Genomic DNA, 12,776 nt, shown 5'->3' with positions numbered 1-12,776 from the left:
GCTATAAAACACCGACCGAGGCGGACTTTCACCTGCAATTCCTTCTTCGGTTTATCGACTAGGTCAAAAAGCAATAAATAATCGATCTTCATACATCATATACAAATACGTGCATCTGAAACTCAAACTATTAGTGAATTGAGTAAACATCTACTCGATCAGGATTACACTAAAGGCCAACAGAAAGAAGATACTGAATAAATTGAAAACTCAAAACGCTTTGTTCACTTTGCTTGAGCTCACTTAGGTGCTTTAAACAGCAAAATGTTGGGCATGACGGTGATAATGATGGCAACGTAGCAGTTGCACAAGTGTTAGTGCCAAAATCAATCCCGTGAAAGCATGGTAGCGCCCTCTGTTGTTCACAGGCGTTTAGGCTGTAATGATGGGATGTCGACTCATGGCATCATTCGTTTGTCATGAGTTGAGTGAAATGGACCATGGAGGAAAAAGTTTTTTTCAACCTCCTCATCTTCCTCCTAGTTTAACCTTGTGAAGGGAACTGAGGAACATGTAAGAATTTGGAAGCCCCTGTAAGAACACTGTAACCTTGTGTACCAGGATCTGTTATAAGCGTTTACCCCAGTTTTTAACATACGAAGTTTTGACAAGACGTTTACAAAGAATTAGAATTGTCAAAAGAAAGTAAAACGTAAACCAGCTTGAACTCTTGCCGTTATTGGAGTGCAAAATAGTCTGATTTAGTTCCAAAGAGCTATGGTACGAACGCTGGAAACTTTTGTACGTGAAACAGCGAAAAGGTGGGCAATATAGAGTACAATTAGGGCCCGTGAACATGAGGAACGGATAAAAAGGCACGTACGAGGAATGTATCTCACTATGAGGACACTGTTAACTTCTCAAAGCTAGAACAGGTTGTCCTGTTTCAAATATACGAAAGAAATTTACGGTCGACTCATATAAGAAATGGGACATAATATACTTTAAGGTAAAAGAAACGGGTACAAAACGAAGAAAACTGTGACAGTGAAGTGCTCCCATCGGTCCCACTTATTCTGATTTTCAAAGAGAAACCGTGTGGAATTTAGTTTGATAAATCTTCAACACTTTCTTTTCAAGAAGCTTCGACGACATGTTTAACGTTATCAAAATTTGATCGGATGTATATATAAGCGTGCAAACTGCTTGTCGTCGCTAAGCCGGCTAGTGGTTCAGATGTAGATAAGGGTATGCCCTTTGCCAGAGCTGGAATAGCAGCAGTGGCTGATGGGAACTACCCAGAATTCCTGAATAAACTCGGCCCCCAAGGGCATAGCAGGCTGTCTGCCTGTTTTCACTTAAGTTTATTCTCCAGGAATCATTCCTAAGGCCTTGAAAGAGTCTAGCATCATTGTCATTCTGAAGCCTGGGAAACCTGTAAATATCCAGCTATAGTTCTAGACCCATCCCAGTGTACATCCTACAAGCTATTTGAGCAACTGCTCGCTAGGATTTCTCAACAATCCGTTTTGCCAAGGGAACAAGCTGGCTTTAGGCCTGTCAGAAGCTGTGCTGATCAAGTTCTCGAACTCGCTGCCAACACAGAGGCTTGCTTTCAACGTTCCAGAAACCTGTTGTTGCTCTCCTTGATGTCAGTGTACCACACCTTGTGGAGACATGGCCTGTTTCGCTTTCAGAATCCTAGAGAACCAGACCACCACGCATGCGCTGCCTCTCATCCATCCTTAGCAACTGTTGATGTATGGACTCGCTTGGGAACTAGCCCACCTGTGCCAGGACAAGGGCTCTGTCCTAGCTCTGAAGCGATATATCTACTTCCTCGTCTAGCAAGTATGCATAGGCCTATGCAAACGACCTTGCCCTTGCATTCCAGGGAGCTATCCTTGAAGATATCAACAGTGTTAACCAAAGACTTGGAGGGATGGAGGCACACTTCTCCATTCTGGCACCTCCGCCAACCCATCTACGACATCTGTCACTGCTTGTCATCTCAGCAATTGGATCCCATGCATACAGCTCAAACTGTCTTTCTGTGGTAAGCCGGTGAAGAATGAATAAAGGGTGGCAGGTAAACTGACAGCAAGGGTGAGCATAATCTGGAAACTTAGGCAACAATTGGGGATCCAACTTGCATACTCGTTTCACAGCAAGCTTAACTAGCCAGACTGAGCAGCCGAGTACGGCCCAACAGCTTGGGCTAAAATGTAGCTGCCACACCAAACAAGTTGACACTGCTCTCAACTCTCACAAGGATGCCGAAGTCAACATATGCCCCCTTTCACATTAATGCGCCAAGTGTATACAGTCGGGAGGATACTGATGGCACTTGTGCATTATCTAAGGCTATAAATTTCTTTCGTCTCTGGTCAGCGCGCACGTCGATTTCAAGCATCTTTTTTTTTTTTTTTTTTTTTTTGGCAAGAGCTGCAACAACGTCCTCTATTGCTGCACTGTGATATTTTACTCCGGGCGATAGATACTGACGAGATCGATGTTGAACAATCATAGTAGGCTATGGATGCAAAGCTGTTTGTTTTAAACCTGGTCGACTCCCATGACAACATGCGTCTGCAATTTTCTGTGCAACCCAACCCAACCCAACCCAACCTAACTTAACCAATACCGACGAGGCACCATGTCCAATTTATGGCCGAATGTGGCACCTTGCGCCAAAAGGGGCTAAAATCTAATTGTAGTTAATGATCCCATGATTAATTAAATGTTTTTGTGTGTTTCTTTCAAGATAAATCAGACGGAGGCCTTTCTAAGAAGACTTCTCAGTATGTTTTGAGGGGAAAGTGTCCTTTTTGGGGGCGTGGTCTGCAGGTGGCAGGCGCTGAATTCAACAATTCAAAAATACATCGGCGATACCAAAAATACAAGGGAAATTCCCCCTATACATGGGTGAATCACCGTGACTCACTCATCCAGGGCCTTTATACTAGCACAACAGCTGGGCCTAGGCAGTGTAAATAATTCACGTGGCCAGCCTCTCCAGACCCACGCTCGGCCCTCTCAATCACATGGGCTTATCCAGGACTCCAGGTCAACACACTATCTGTTTACAGTGCTGGGGCCAACCACAAGCTTCTAGACACATTGGCAAGCATCCCATACATTGGCCTGATACATTTTCCAAAGGGGATGGAGTATTTTAGAGGGGAGTAGGTATTGCGTGCATTAACATAATATAACACTGTTTTCTGCACAAACATATAAGAATTGATATGACCCCCCGTTTGAGTCACTGCCAGGGCGATGCCAAGATTGACACCCCTCTCAAAGGCTAGGTGGGGAAAAGGTAGGAAAAGTGGCAGTTAGTAGAACGGTCAAATCACGTGATTTCTGAAGCATTTTTGGCACAAGGTCCCACCGGGTCTCCGCATCAATTCAGAAATTTCAGTTTGACAACAGAAAAACTATTTTTTTGTCTCTAAACTTGTAACTTTCCAATTTACGAAGACTTCGACAACCTGCCCAACATGCGATTGAAGTCCTGCCCATTTGATCGTCAGCCAAATCAATTGGAGACTTTCACACAATGACTGAGTGGCGGAGAGCACGGGAAAATGCCAAGCCAGGGAGGGAAAGACCAAAACATACCCCACGGAGAAACCTTACGGTTCTCATAACCTCCCCGCAAGCATTGGCCATTCCCAAACAGATTTCGAATCCTCCACATTGAACGATAAGCAGTGGCGTAACTAGCGTGCTACAGCTGAGGGGGCACCTGGGGGTAGACTTTTTTTTTAAGGGGGACTGAAATAATTGAACTAGGTATATATATTTTTGGGCATTTCAAAATTTCAAATGGGGGGGCACCCAGGGGCTCGGGCCTCCGTTGCGGGGCACGTACCCCCCGTGCCCCCTGTAGTTACGCCACTGACGATAAGCCGAAAAATTTATATTTTCTAGCTTTCATTCTATATGAAACACAGATTTTATTTTTTAAAAAAAGCAGCACTGACAGTTCAAAAACCGACATTATGCTTCTTGTTTTTCTACCAGCAGAAGCGCGGATTGAACAGTTTCATCAAAAGGTTTTCCATTTTTCTATTTTCCGAGGGAGTACATCAAACAGTATATCTGAAAGTGGCCATATACTTTCCTGTTATCTGCTACCCTCATTTCATTACCCACAATTCTATGGACTGTTCCAGTTGCTGTGCCCACATATCAGCCGGCAAAAGACAGACACAAAGGGATGCAGTCAGCCCCTATTGAAAACAATGTAAAATAAGCAATGTTTAGGGCCCAATTACATGCATACCAACATCCTTGAGCATGAGTTGAATCAGGCTGCTGGAATGAAATCACCATTTTGTGTTTCTTTGACGGCGAAATGCTGCTTTTTAAAGGCTTGAAGGCCGTAACAAGAATGTTTGTCATACTACATTGAATGCCCATAGTATTGGGGGGAGCCTGTTGAGCACAATTTGACCTTTTCTAAAGAAATAGGAAAAGGTCACGTATGATAAATATGAATTATGAATATGAATGAGGATAGGGTTAAGCGTTGAGCACAAGTTGACCTTTGGTAGGGGTATAACAATGGATGAGGGGTAAAATTACGGTACGGGTTGACCTTTACTGTTTCGGGTGAATATTGGATATATGAATATGAACATAGTCGGTTCAAAATTTTCGGCACAATTAGGGTAACGGGACGTAAAGCACTCTAGTTCAAAGGATTGAAAAATTCAGCTAAGGACAACAGAGTCTTCTTCCCGTATCGATCAAATCTCGCTAGCCATAGTAAGTCAGACCCGACCGCTAGCATGTGGGCGCCCTCTCTTCCTTAGTGTCCAAAGGTTAAGTCAGACCAACGCTCACTTCCAACGTACACAATGTAATTATTAACACAATAGTCTGCCGACACTGCTCAGCCACTACATACAGTCCAATATCAAGGGATTATTCTTCTCATTAACCGGCGACACGAGCTGTCTATTGTGTAAGGATTATTGCTTCCTACTTCCTAATTACTTTTGGAGCTTCAATGTCGACCCACGGACTGTTGTGTAGGGATTAAGGACTTTAATCCCCTTGTTTACGTCCGGACTTCCAGCCGGGGCTATGGGTCTTTTGTGTTGGGAAAAAATTTAAGAGTTAGGGTCAAATTGTGCCGGAAATTAGAGTACAATGCGTGTATTTATACCAACTCATTTTTGTTTTAGACGAGATTTAATGCACCAATTTCTTAAAATTACCATCCTCAAAAGTCAGATGAACATCCATTATGAGGAACACATACATCAAGAGGGGATCAGTCCTGCTGTTTTAACTTCTCTTTCCATTTGAGTTGCGATGTCACCGCCACCTCCTAAAAGGCCCTCCAGATCCATGAACTGAATTATCATCAGAACTTCTGAAATGTATCCAAAGGCCGCACTTCTCTTTCAGGTAATCGGCCATGTCGACACCTGTCAAACTCAAGTCCTTTACGACCGCTCAACCTGATTCCGTGCCTGAGTTGCCAAAAAAACTTAGAGACCTCGTTCCAGTGCTGGTACTTGAACATCCCTAGTGAGTAGAGTTGATTGGGCCTGCCCTCGACAGTCACACTAGTTTTCCTGATGTGAGGATTGTAAAATCACTGAGGGTTTTTTGACAGAGGGATCTTTAAACCAAAATCAAAACACCTTTCAAGCTTTTAATCGTTTGATGATTTTGTTGCCTTGTAAACTGACGTTGAGTTCACAGATTAGGTTGCCCACCACGTTGTTATGCGTTGCCCGGCACGACGACGTCATCTACGCCTAAAGCTTGAAACTTGACGGTGAGTATATGTGTCGGGTTATGCGTAATCGTGACCTCTTTGCGTTCGCCTTTAATGGCCCTAGACACCTTGAGTCGACGGCTGGGATTTAATTTCTTGGTGTATTGTTGGCTCGCCATTGTTCTTTTTAAAGTATATGTTTTACAGTTTAGAGGTTTTTAAACTGCTAAGCTGCTTTCTGAATTTAAATGGCATATTTTAAAATCCCAAATATAAACAACATCGCAATCAACGAAATACTGAGCACAAACAGCATTTCTTCGTGTTGAGTTAGCAACGCTTTTGTATGCGTGTTGTCTTGCCATATTTGAAAGACTTCTTCTTGCAGATCTTTAAAACTTGTTCCTGTTCCATTTATAATAAATAGTTGTTTATAAAATAAAAAGAATGGCGAGTGTTTTAATGATGGTAGGAGGAGCGATGGTCAACGCGCTGATGTTCACAAGGTCAAACTTTTTGTTCAGCAGTCTCTCACAACAATGCGTAGATGAAGAACGAAAGAGATACGATATGGCCTTAAAGGAGTTGGCACAAGCCAACAAACTTGAGAACAAAATCGTGTCCGACTTTTATATTTTTGAATGAACGCATGAGACAAGAACACGTGAGTCCACGCACTTTTAATAACGTAGACGAAGCTTTGCGTGCGTCCTCGGACTGACAGGGAAAAACTTATCGTATACTTTACCACCAGACCCAAAGTTGAGTGATTTTTATGTGCCTTCGGAAGACCAAAAAGCTAGAGAGCTCGCGTGGGTTCTTGGTGGAACTGCCGTGGTGTGTTACCTCACATATCGGTTTGCTTAAAACTCTGTATATTTTAAAAAGCCTGGACAAGGAAAAAGAGAAAGAACTGTCTCCCTTGTTTTATAGTCCTCAAGGTCACTGGAAAGGCGAAAGTGCCTTAATTAACTTGCACAAAAAACAGTTTAGATGAGAGCGCGGTGAGAACATGGTTAAAAGAAAACAGGCTGTGTGGCAGTTATATTTGCCTGCTCCTAAATACATTCCCAGACCGATGACTTTACAAAAAGCCTTTACTCAATTCAATGACACGTACCAAATGGATTTGTTGTATTTGCCCTGTGGTCATGTAAGGAGACGCACTTACAAGTACGCACGTTGCTTCCAGATACAAAGAAGCAGAACCTCTGACTAGTAAAACAGCCGGCCAAGCGACCGACGCTTTGAAACGGGTTTACAAAAGGTCTCCGTTGAAGTTCCGCCGGCAAGTACAAGTTGAAGCAGAAGTAGATCTGAGTTTAAGGGAGAGTTTATAACGCTGGTGAAAAGCAAGGTCGTTAAAAGGGATCGTAGAAAGATTTTAGCCGAACGACTGTTTGGACATCAGTATGTGTAACAAATGCTTAACGGCGCTGAGCGAAACGTGGAATGGGTGGAAAGGTTCCCTCAAGTTGAAGAGGCTTTAAATGGAGAAAAGGCCACGTTGATAGACGCGGTTCCTGTAGAAGCTGTGAAACGAAACAGGGTAAAACAGTCACCGGCAGCACCACCCTTGCCAGCTCCCCAAAGAAAAGAGTCAGAGTTGCCTCCAGATTCTGTAATTTGATACTTGTATTACCCGGGCAGGAAGCAGGAAGGTGGCACCTTTAGGAGAGCAACCGATCCTATTTGGAGTGTAGACGTGTATTATAATTCGACAAACCCACGAGTCAGTTTAAAAGGGTTAATGGTAAAAAGATGAAGACGGGCCCAACGCTGAATTATTTGCTTGATGGGCCCAAGCATTCTTTTGTACGAGAAAAGCTTCAAGCGGTACCCGAAGACACTGAGTTACCGCCAGGTTCTGTTGAGGCTTGAGTTCGGTAGTAACCATAGGCTAAAGTATCTATCCCGTTGGGTAACAAATAACGTTTGGTATCTATAGAACACAGCGACATTTTTTTGATCCACGGTATAAAGCAGATGTTTGTCAGACCTAATTCAACGTTTTTGAAAAAGGTTATGCATTGTTCAAAAAGGCAGTCTTTGTAATCTTTGTGTCTGAGTTGTTTGCTCGTAATGACATTTGTGACACCTTTTGCTATGTTAACTCATTGTTGTCAGCTGTTAGAATTGAATACATTTTAGGTCGGACGCACTCACACTCTGAAATGGGTTTTCCACCAAACTCGTCTTTAAATTTACCATTGACTTTTTTGTTTTTAGGATCGTATAATGGATGCTTGGGTTGGTTGTTGGACAAAGTCTAGCTTGCGTTTGATTTTTTCAAGTCTGTATGCATATCTATTGCATAGGCCTACACCGCGATAAGCAAAGAATCGGGGCCAGTATAAATTAATCGGACTCGGTCTTGGTAGTCGCGTTTTAACTGTTTGTAATAAAAGGTACATGGGTGTTTTAGAGAGAGGATGCTTATGCCACGGTATATGTGTTTATTTGGTAACGTTTTGGTTTTCTAAATTTCGATATACTAGAGCTCACACTCTTCAAAAGGCACAACCATTTTGAAACTATAGCTTTAAATTTTTGACGTCGCTATTGTTTTCTCTGAGTAGTTTAGCGTTACCTCGTTTTCTCACGTTCTCCATCGTTTACCAAAAACGCTGTCGTTCATAAAGTTTAAAAAGTCTTTCTCAAAGTTAGAGTTGCATTGCTTGCGTAATTGGGTGTTTTTGTTGATATACGATCGCATTCAAGGTATTTGCTTAAACTCTAAACTTTTTGCAGCGTGAGGCCTAGACGTAAATACAGTTGCAGCGTTCTGTAGTGCACCACATATTTTGCTCTTTTGGCGAGAGTAGCTGTCAGTGTTTTTAACTGTGGTTTGATTTTTAAACCGCTCAAACCGATAACATTTCCTGAGAGTCAGAGAACCATTCCTCCGGTATCACTTTGTTTTCGGAAGCCGAGGGGTAGTTTAAGTCGTGAAGTTCTTGAGGGTAATCGAGATCACACTCGATCATATACCCACGAGGTCCGTCCTTATATTCACTTTTCTCCAAAGTGCCGGCAGGGGTGGAAGAGGCGTTATAATGGGGGCTGTCCGTTGGGCGGCGGCACGGAAACGTGCCATCTGAAAACAAGATAAAGCATCGGCGGATTCGTTAGAAATCCCAGGAATGTGAACAGCCCAAAAGGCAACATTAAATTTGAGGCACTGCAAAACAAATATACAAACCAGGTGAGTGATTCTTTCGCACCGTGTTCATTGATAATGTGAACAAACGCAGCATTGTCGGTACGAAAGGTCACTCGGCTGTTGGCAAGCAATGACGCCCAGCTCAAGATCACGACTACTAAGTGGAAAAATTTAAGAAACGCACTGGAAGGGGGGTTGTCCCGAATGTCGGATGGCCACCGACCAGCAAAACCAAGTAACTAAAACATTTTCAAACTCTGGTTTATTCCAGAAGGAATTAGACGAAATTGTTCGAGTTTGGAACTATCATCGTCTTCAGCACAGTCATAGAAGCATAGAACCTACAGGGAGACCTGTTAGGCTGTACGCTTCGCCAGAGATCTGTAATGCACAAGATCATCTGATGGCAGTGGATGTGGATGATGTTGAGGTCTGCATGGGCGAGTGCACACTCATTAGTGACATTCCTTATGAACATTTGACCTTTGTGTTGAATTAATGGAAGAGAATAACCTTAATCCAACTGTCACTCTACAAGATGCAACAGATTTATATCATGTATTAAGATACCTTATTTTGCAGCTTCTGTAAATCAATTAATGGAAATTTACATGCATAGTGGACGTCATGTTCTGTCAGGTGAAACCTCAGAAAGGAAGGCTAGCTAACTGCGTAAGAGGTCGGTAGTAATTCTATGTCCCATAGGCTATAAGCCAAACAATATGGTCATCTCGTCATCCTTCAACCCACCTCACTGCATAATGATAATACGAGAAAAGTCCCCCCCCTCAAAAAATGAATAGACATAGGGCCTACATAAAAAACGCATGGTTCCAGATCCTCCTCGTCTTAATGCACCATCATGGCCAGTGCACATTTGAACCTACTTTAATTTCTCTTGTGATCAAGTCCTGTTCTTTTGAAGACCTGATTATCAAAAGGAAAGGAAACCCTTATAACACCAGAATGTTTGGAAAATGTATGTGGAGTGCGCTAATGTGTTCAAGTCTTTGTACTTTTGCCTTCCATTGCAACCTTTGCATAAAGCACATTATTCTGAAACAGATTTCCAAACAATACAACAGTCGGACGAAATTTCAATCATAGTTTTGATGCAACGTCCTTCTTATTCCAGTGTCAACAGTACCACAAACTTAAAAGCATGCTGTAGGCCCTAGCAAGAATGGCATCAAACTAAACTACAACCACTGTCCATCAAATGTATCCAGGACGTGGGTTTGTGAAACTGCAAAGTTTAAAGTGAAAAGCAAAGAAACTTAAATAACAAAACGTACTTGGCAATTCGACCCATTTCTATACTGTATATGGAAAATTAAAGGTTGGTGTTTGCAACTGATATACATGTAGTTATAAAAAAACGTGCAACACGCTGATGCTTTCAAGCTTGTCATTGATGGATTCGAAGAACAAATATCAGATATAGCGATAATTGTCTAATAATCTTTGCCAAGTTTTGGACTTTTGGTGAGTCCATTGGAGCTAATTATCGTGTAAATCTTTTTTTGTCCAAATTAAACAACTATTTATCATATCCTACCCCTGTACATGCTGAAAAACCTCGTTTAGTCACTTTACCGCCAGGGCCTCCCCTAGCCAGAAAAAAATTTAAAAATCCAGCTGGCCTCCGGCCAGCTTCCAGCCAATTCCCTTAGGACTGTGTGCTAAGTGGCCCCTTGTGTACAATCTAATGGAATATTTACAAAACAGTGCCTGGGGCAGACAGTGGAATGTTTCTCATCAGCGACAGCTGTCTGGAACTTGTCAGATGCCTCTTTAGGCTGTCTTTGAAGTGTTATCTTGGTTGGGGGTGTTGTTGGTTGTGTGTGGCTTGGCTTGCGCGTGGCGAGGCCCCCCAAATCGGGATAGCCTGGGAAAACAGCCCCCCCACGGTACTGTGATATAAATTTGGTGGTTTTTAAGAGCTGTAGAGGCTAGGGGACAACCACTGAAGCATTTATATACCTTTAGGACGGACTCAGGGCTCTGCAAGCCTGAGAAACGATACGGACTCGCCTGGCGAGGCCGCTCCAGAGACCGCATAAAAAAATTCATACCGCGTCCCAGGGTTTTAATCATTCAACAAAAAATCCAGTTCTAAAGTGTGATCTTGGGCATATCTGCCCGTAAACTCTGAACCAATAAAATTGTCAAGTTTCTTTCCCCTGTTATTACACTCGTGCAAGCGTAAAATCCGATGGTCTTTTCCATGAAAACGTCTTTCATAAATCTATGTTCATCTAAGCAAAAGAAGTTGCCATGTAGCATACACCAATATATATTGGGAAAGTGTTTCTGAATGTTTTTTTTCCCTTGGGAGGTACTCGGGTGTGTGTAAGATTAACAGGTAACTGGTTCCTTTAGAGATAAAAACCAACTAACACATAGACTTGTAACAAGGGGGAAATTCACAAGTTCTTTCTTTGCAACTGAACAAGAAATAATACGATGACTCCATTCGGGATCAGGAAACGGAATTCCAGGCGTTATGAGAAGAGAAAACCTATAAACACCTTTCCAAAATTGCAAGAGGTAACTGGCCAGGATTTTTCCATCAATAAAAAGGGTTAAATTGACAGAAAAACAATTAAAAATAACTGCAAATCAGCTCCACTAAAAGTACATTACAGAAATTAATCCTCATGTAAGTCAAACTTGCATCAAGTGAAACGGCTTATTTCAACTGTTTTGTAAACATACATGGTAATGCATATCTTCTATAAATGAAAATTATGATTGTAACAAAACTATCATCTACTAAAGTGGATACCTTCATTGAAGAATAGGGTCAAGGAGAGCATGGCCAAAGTCAAAATGCTTTTGTTTTTGACAAACTATGAAGAAAAGGGTCATTTCCTTTGGAAAGCAAACAATCCCGTATTTATACAAGATACACAGAAATTTGAAATGCTTTGGCCCCCATCCACCCCACAAAAACAATGATTTATTTCTGTTCTGGATCTACCCTTGATTAATATTAGGGATAATTTGTAATTTTGTGGCCAATAAAACTTGTGACGATGTACCAAAATCATATAGAAACTCCAGTTAGCCCAACCAACTACGCACTGAACAATACACGTCTATACAAAGGACCCTGCCCTTTCTACACACAGAGGAAGGGCACAGGAATTGTAACTCTTGCACTTCAAAGTGTTTAATGATGGTCGCTGCAAAGTCAGACGATTAATAGAAAACATTCCAAAAATGCCTGATCACTGCCTGCATCTTCGCCAGACAAGCAATGCCAATATCCTAGCAATACTTGAAGTGTTGTGCTTGCAATTAAATACAAATTATTGCTGTGACCAGGAAATAAAGAGAGAAAAATCCCCGACATTAGACCTACTTTTGCCATCGTAAATAAACTTTTAAAATGTTGATACATTGTTCCACTACCCATGCAGAGTTTGTAAATTTTTTCTCCTCCCTCCAATATATCGGTGTTCAAAGACTTGGTAAAAATTTGGCTAAGACTTTGACGTTGACATTTACTGGAAAGCTAAGTTCTGTGACGCGACAGAGGGTGCTAGGCATAGCGCATAGCGGAAATTATAGATGGCGCTAACAGAGGCAGATGTTAGGCGCGCATAAATGTTTGTTAAGCGAGCGCGGCGCATAGGCTCCGCCTTATGCGTAGTGCAATAGGGCAGCAAAAGTCACTGCTTGGTCGCGCGTATGTGGGCGTGGTCACAGCAGCGCGAAGGCTATATAACGCGCGACGGGAGCACGTAATAGGGAACCTTGTATTGGGTTCCATCCTGCTACAAAAACCCTGAACTGTGGTTTGAGCATAGCAACCAAGCGGGCGTACAGGTAAGACCCTCGTACGTTGGGTCGTTATTGTGGCTAGTACCGAGTGGTGCGTGTGTCGTTGAGGGGCTTGGTGGGTTAATTAAGGGGCTATTTGGTAGT

At 42.4% G+C, this 12,776-nt stretch overlaps 1 protein-coding gene across 3 annotated transcripts in view; it reads right to left on the bottom strand.

The window, feature by feature from the left end:
* The window catches only part of LOC110986686 (b(0,+)-type amino acid transporter 1-like), a 73,519-nt gene that overhangs the window by 46,392 nt on the left and 14,351 nt on the right, over positions 1 to 12,776 (bottom strand). Inside the window, exon 2 of one of the 3 annotated variants that reach the window (XM_087146564.1) lies at positions 4,102 to 4,178. The exons of the other annotated variants lie outside the window; for them this stretch is intronic. Coding sequence (XP_087002690.1) covers positions 4,102 to 4,136 — 35 coding nt within the window. The 5' untranslated portion in view covers positions 4,137 to 4,178. The remainder of the gene's footprint in view (positions 1 to 4,101; positions 4,179 to 12,776) is intronic. 3 annotated transcript variants of the gene reach the window in all.

The sequence above is a fragment of the Acanthaster planci genome, linkage group LG15 (genome assembly GCF_054643075.1).
Source record: "Acanthaster planci isolate LZ-2023a linkage group LG15, COTS_SCS, whole genome shotgun sequence".
NCBI classification, from domain to species: domain Eukaryota; kingdom Metazoa; phylum Echinodermata; class Asteroidea; order Valvatida; family Acanthasteridae; genus Acanthaster; species Acanthaster planci.
Note: the sequence above shows the minus strand (reverse complement) of the source record. Positions and strands in the feature narration are given on the sequence as shown.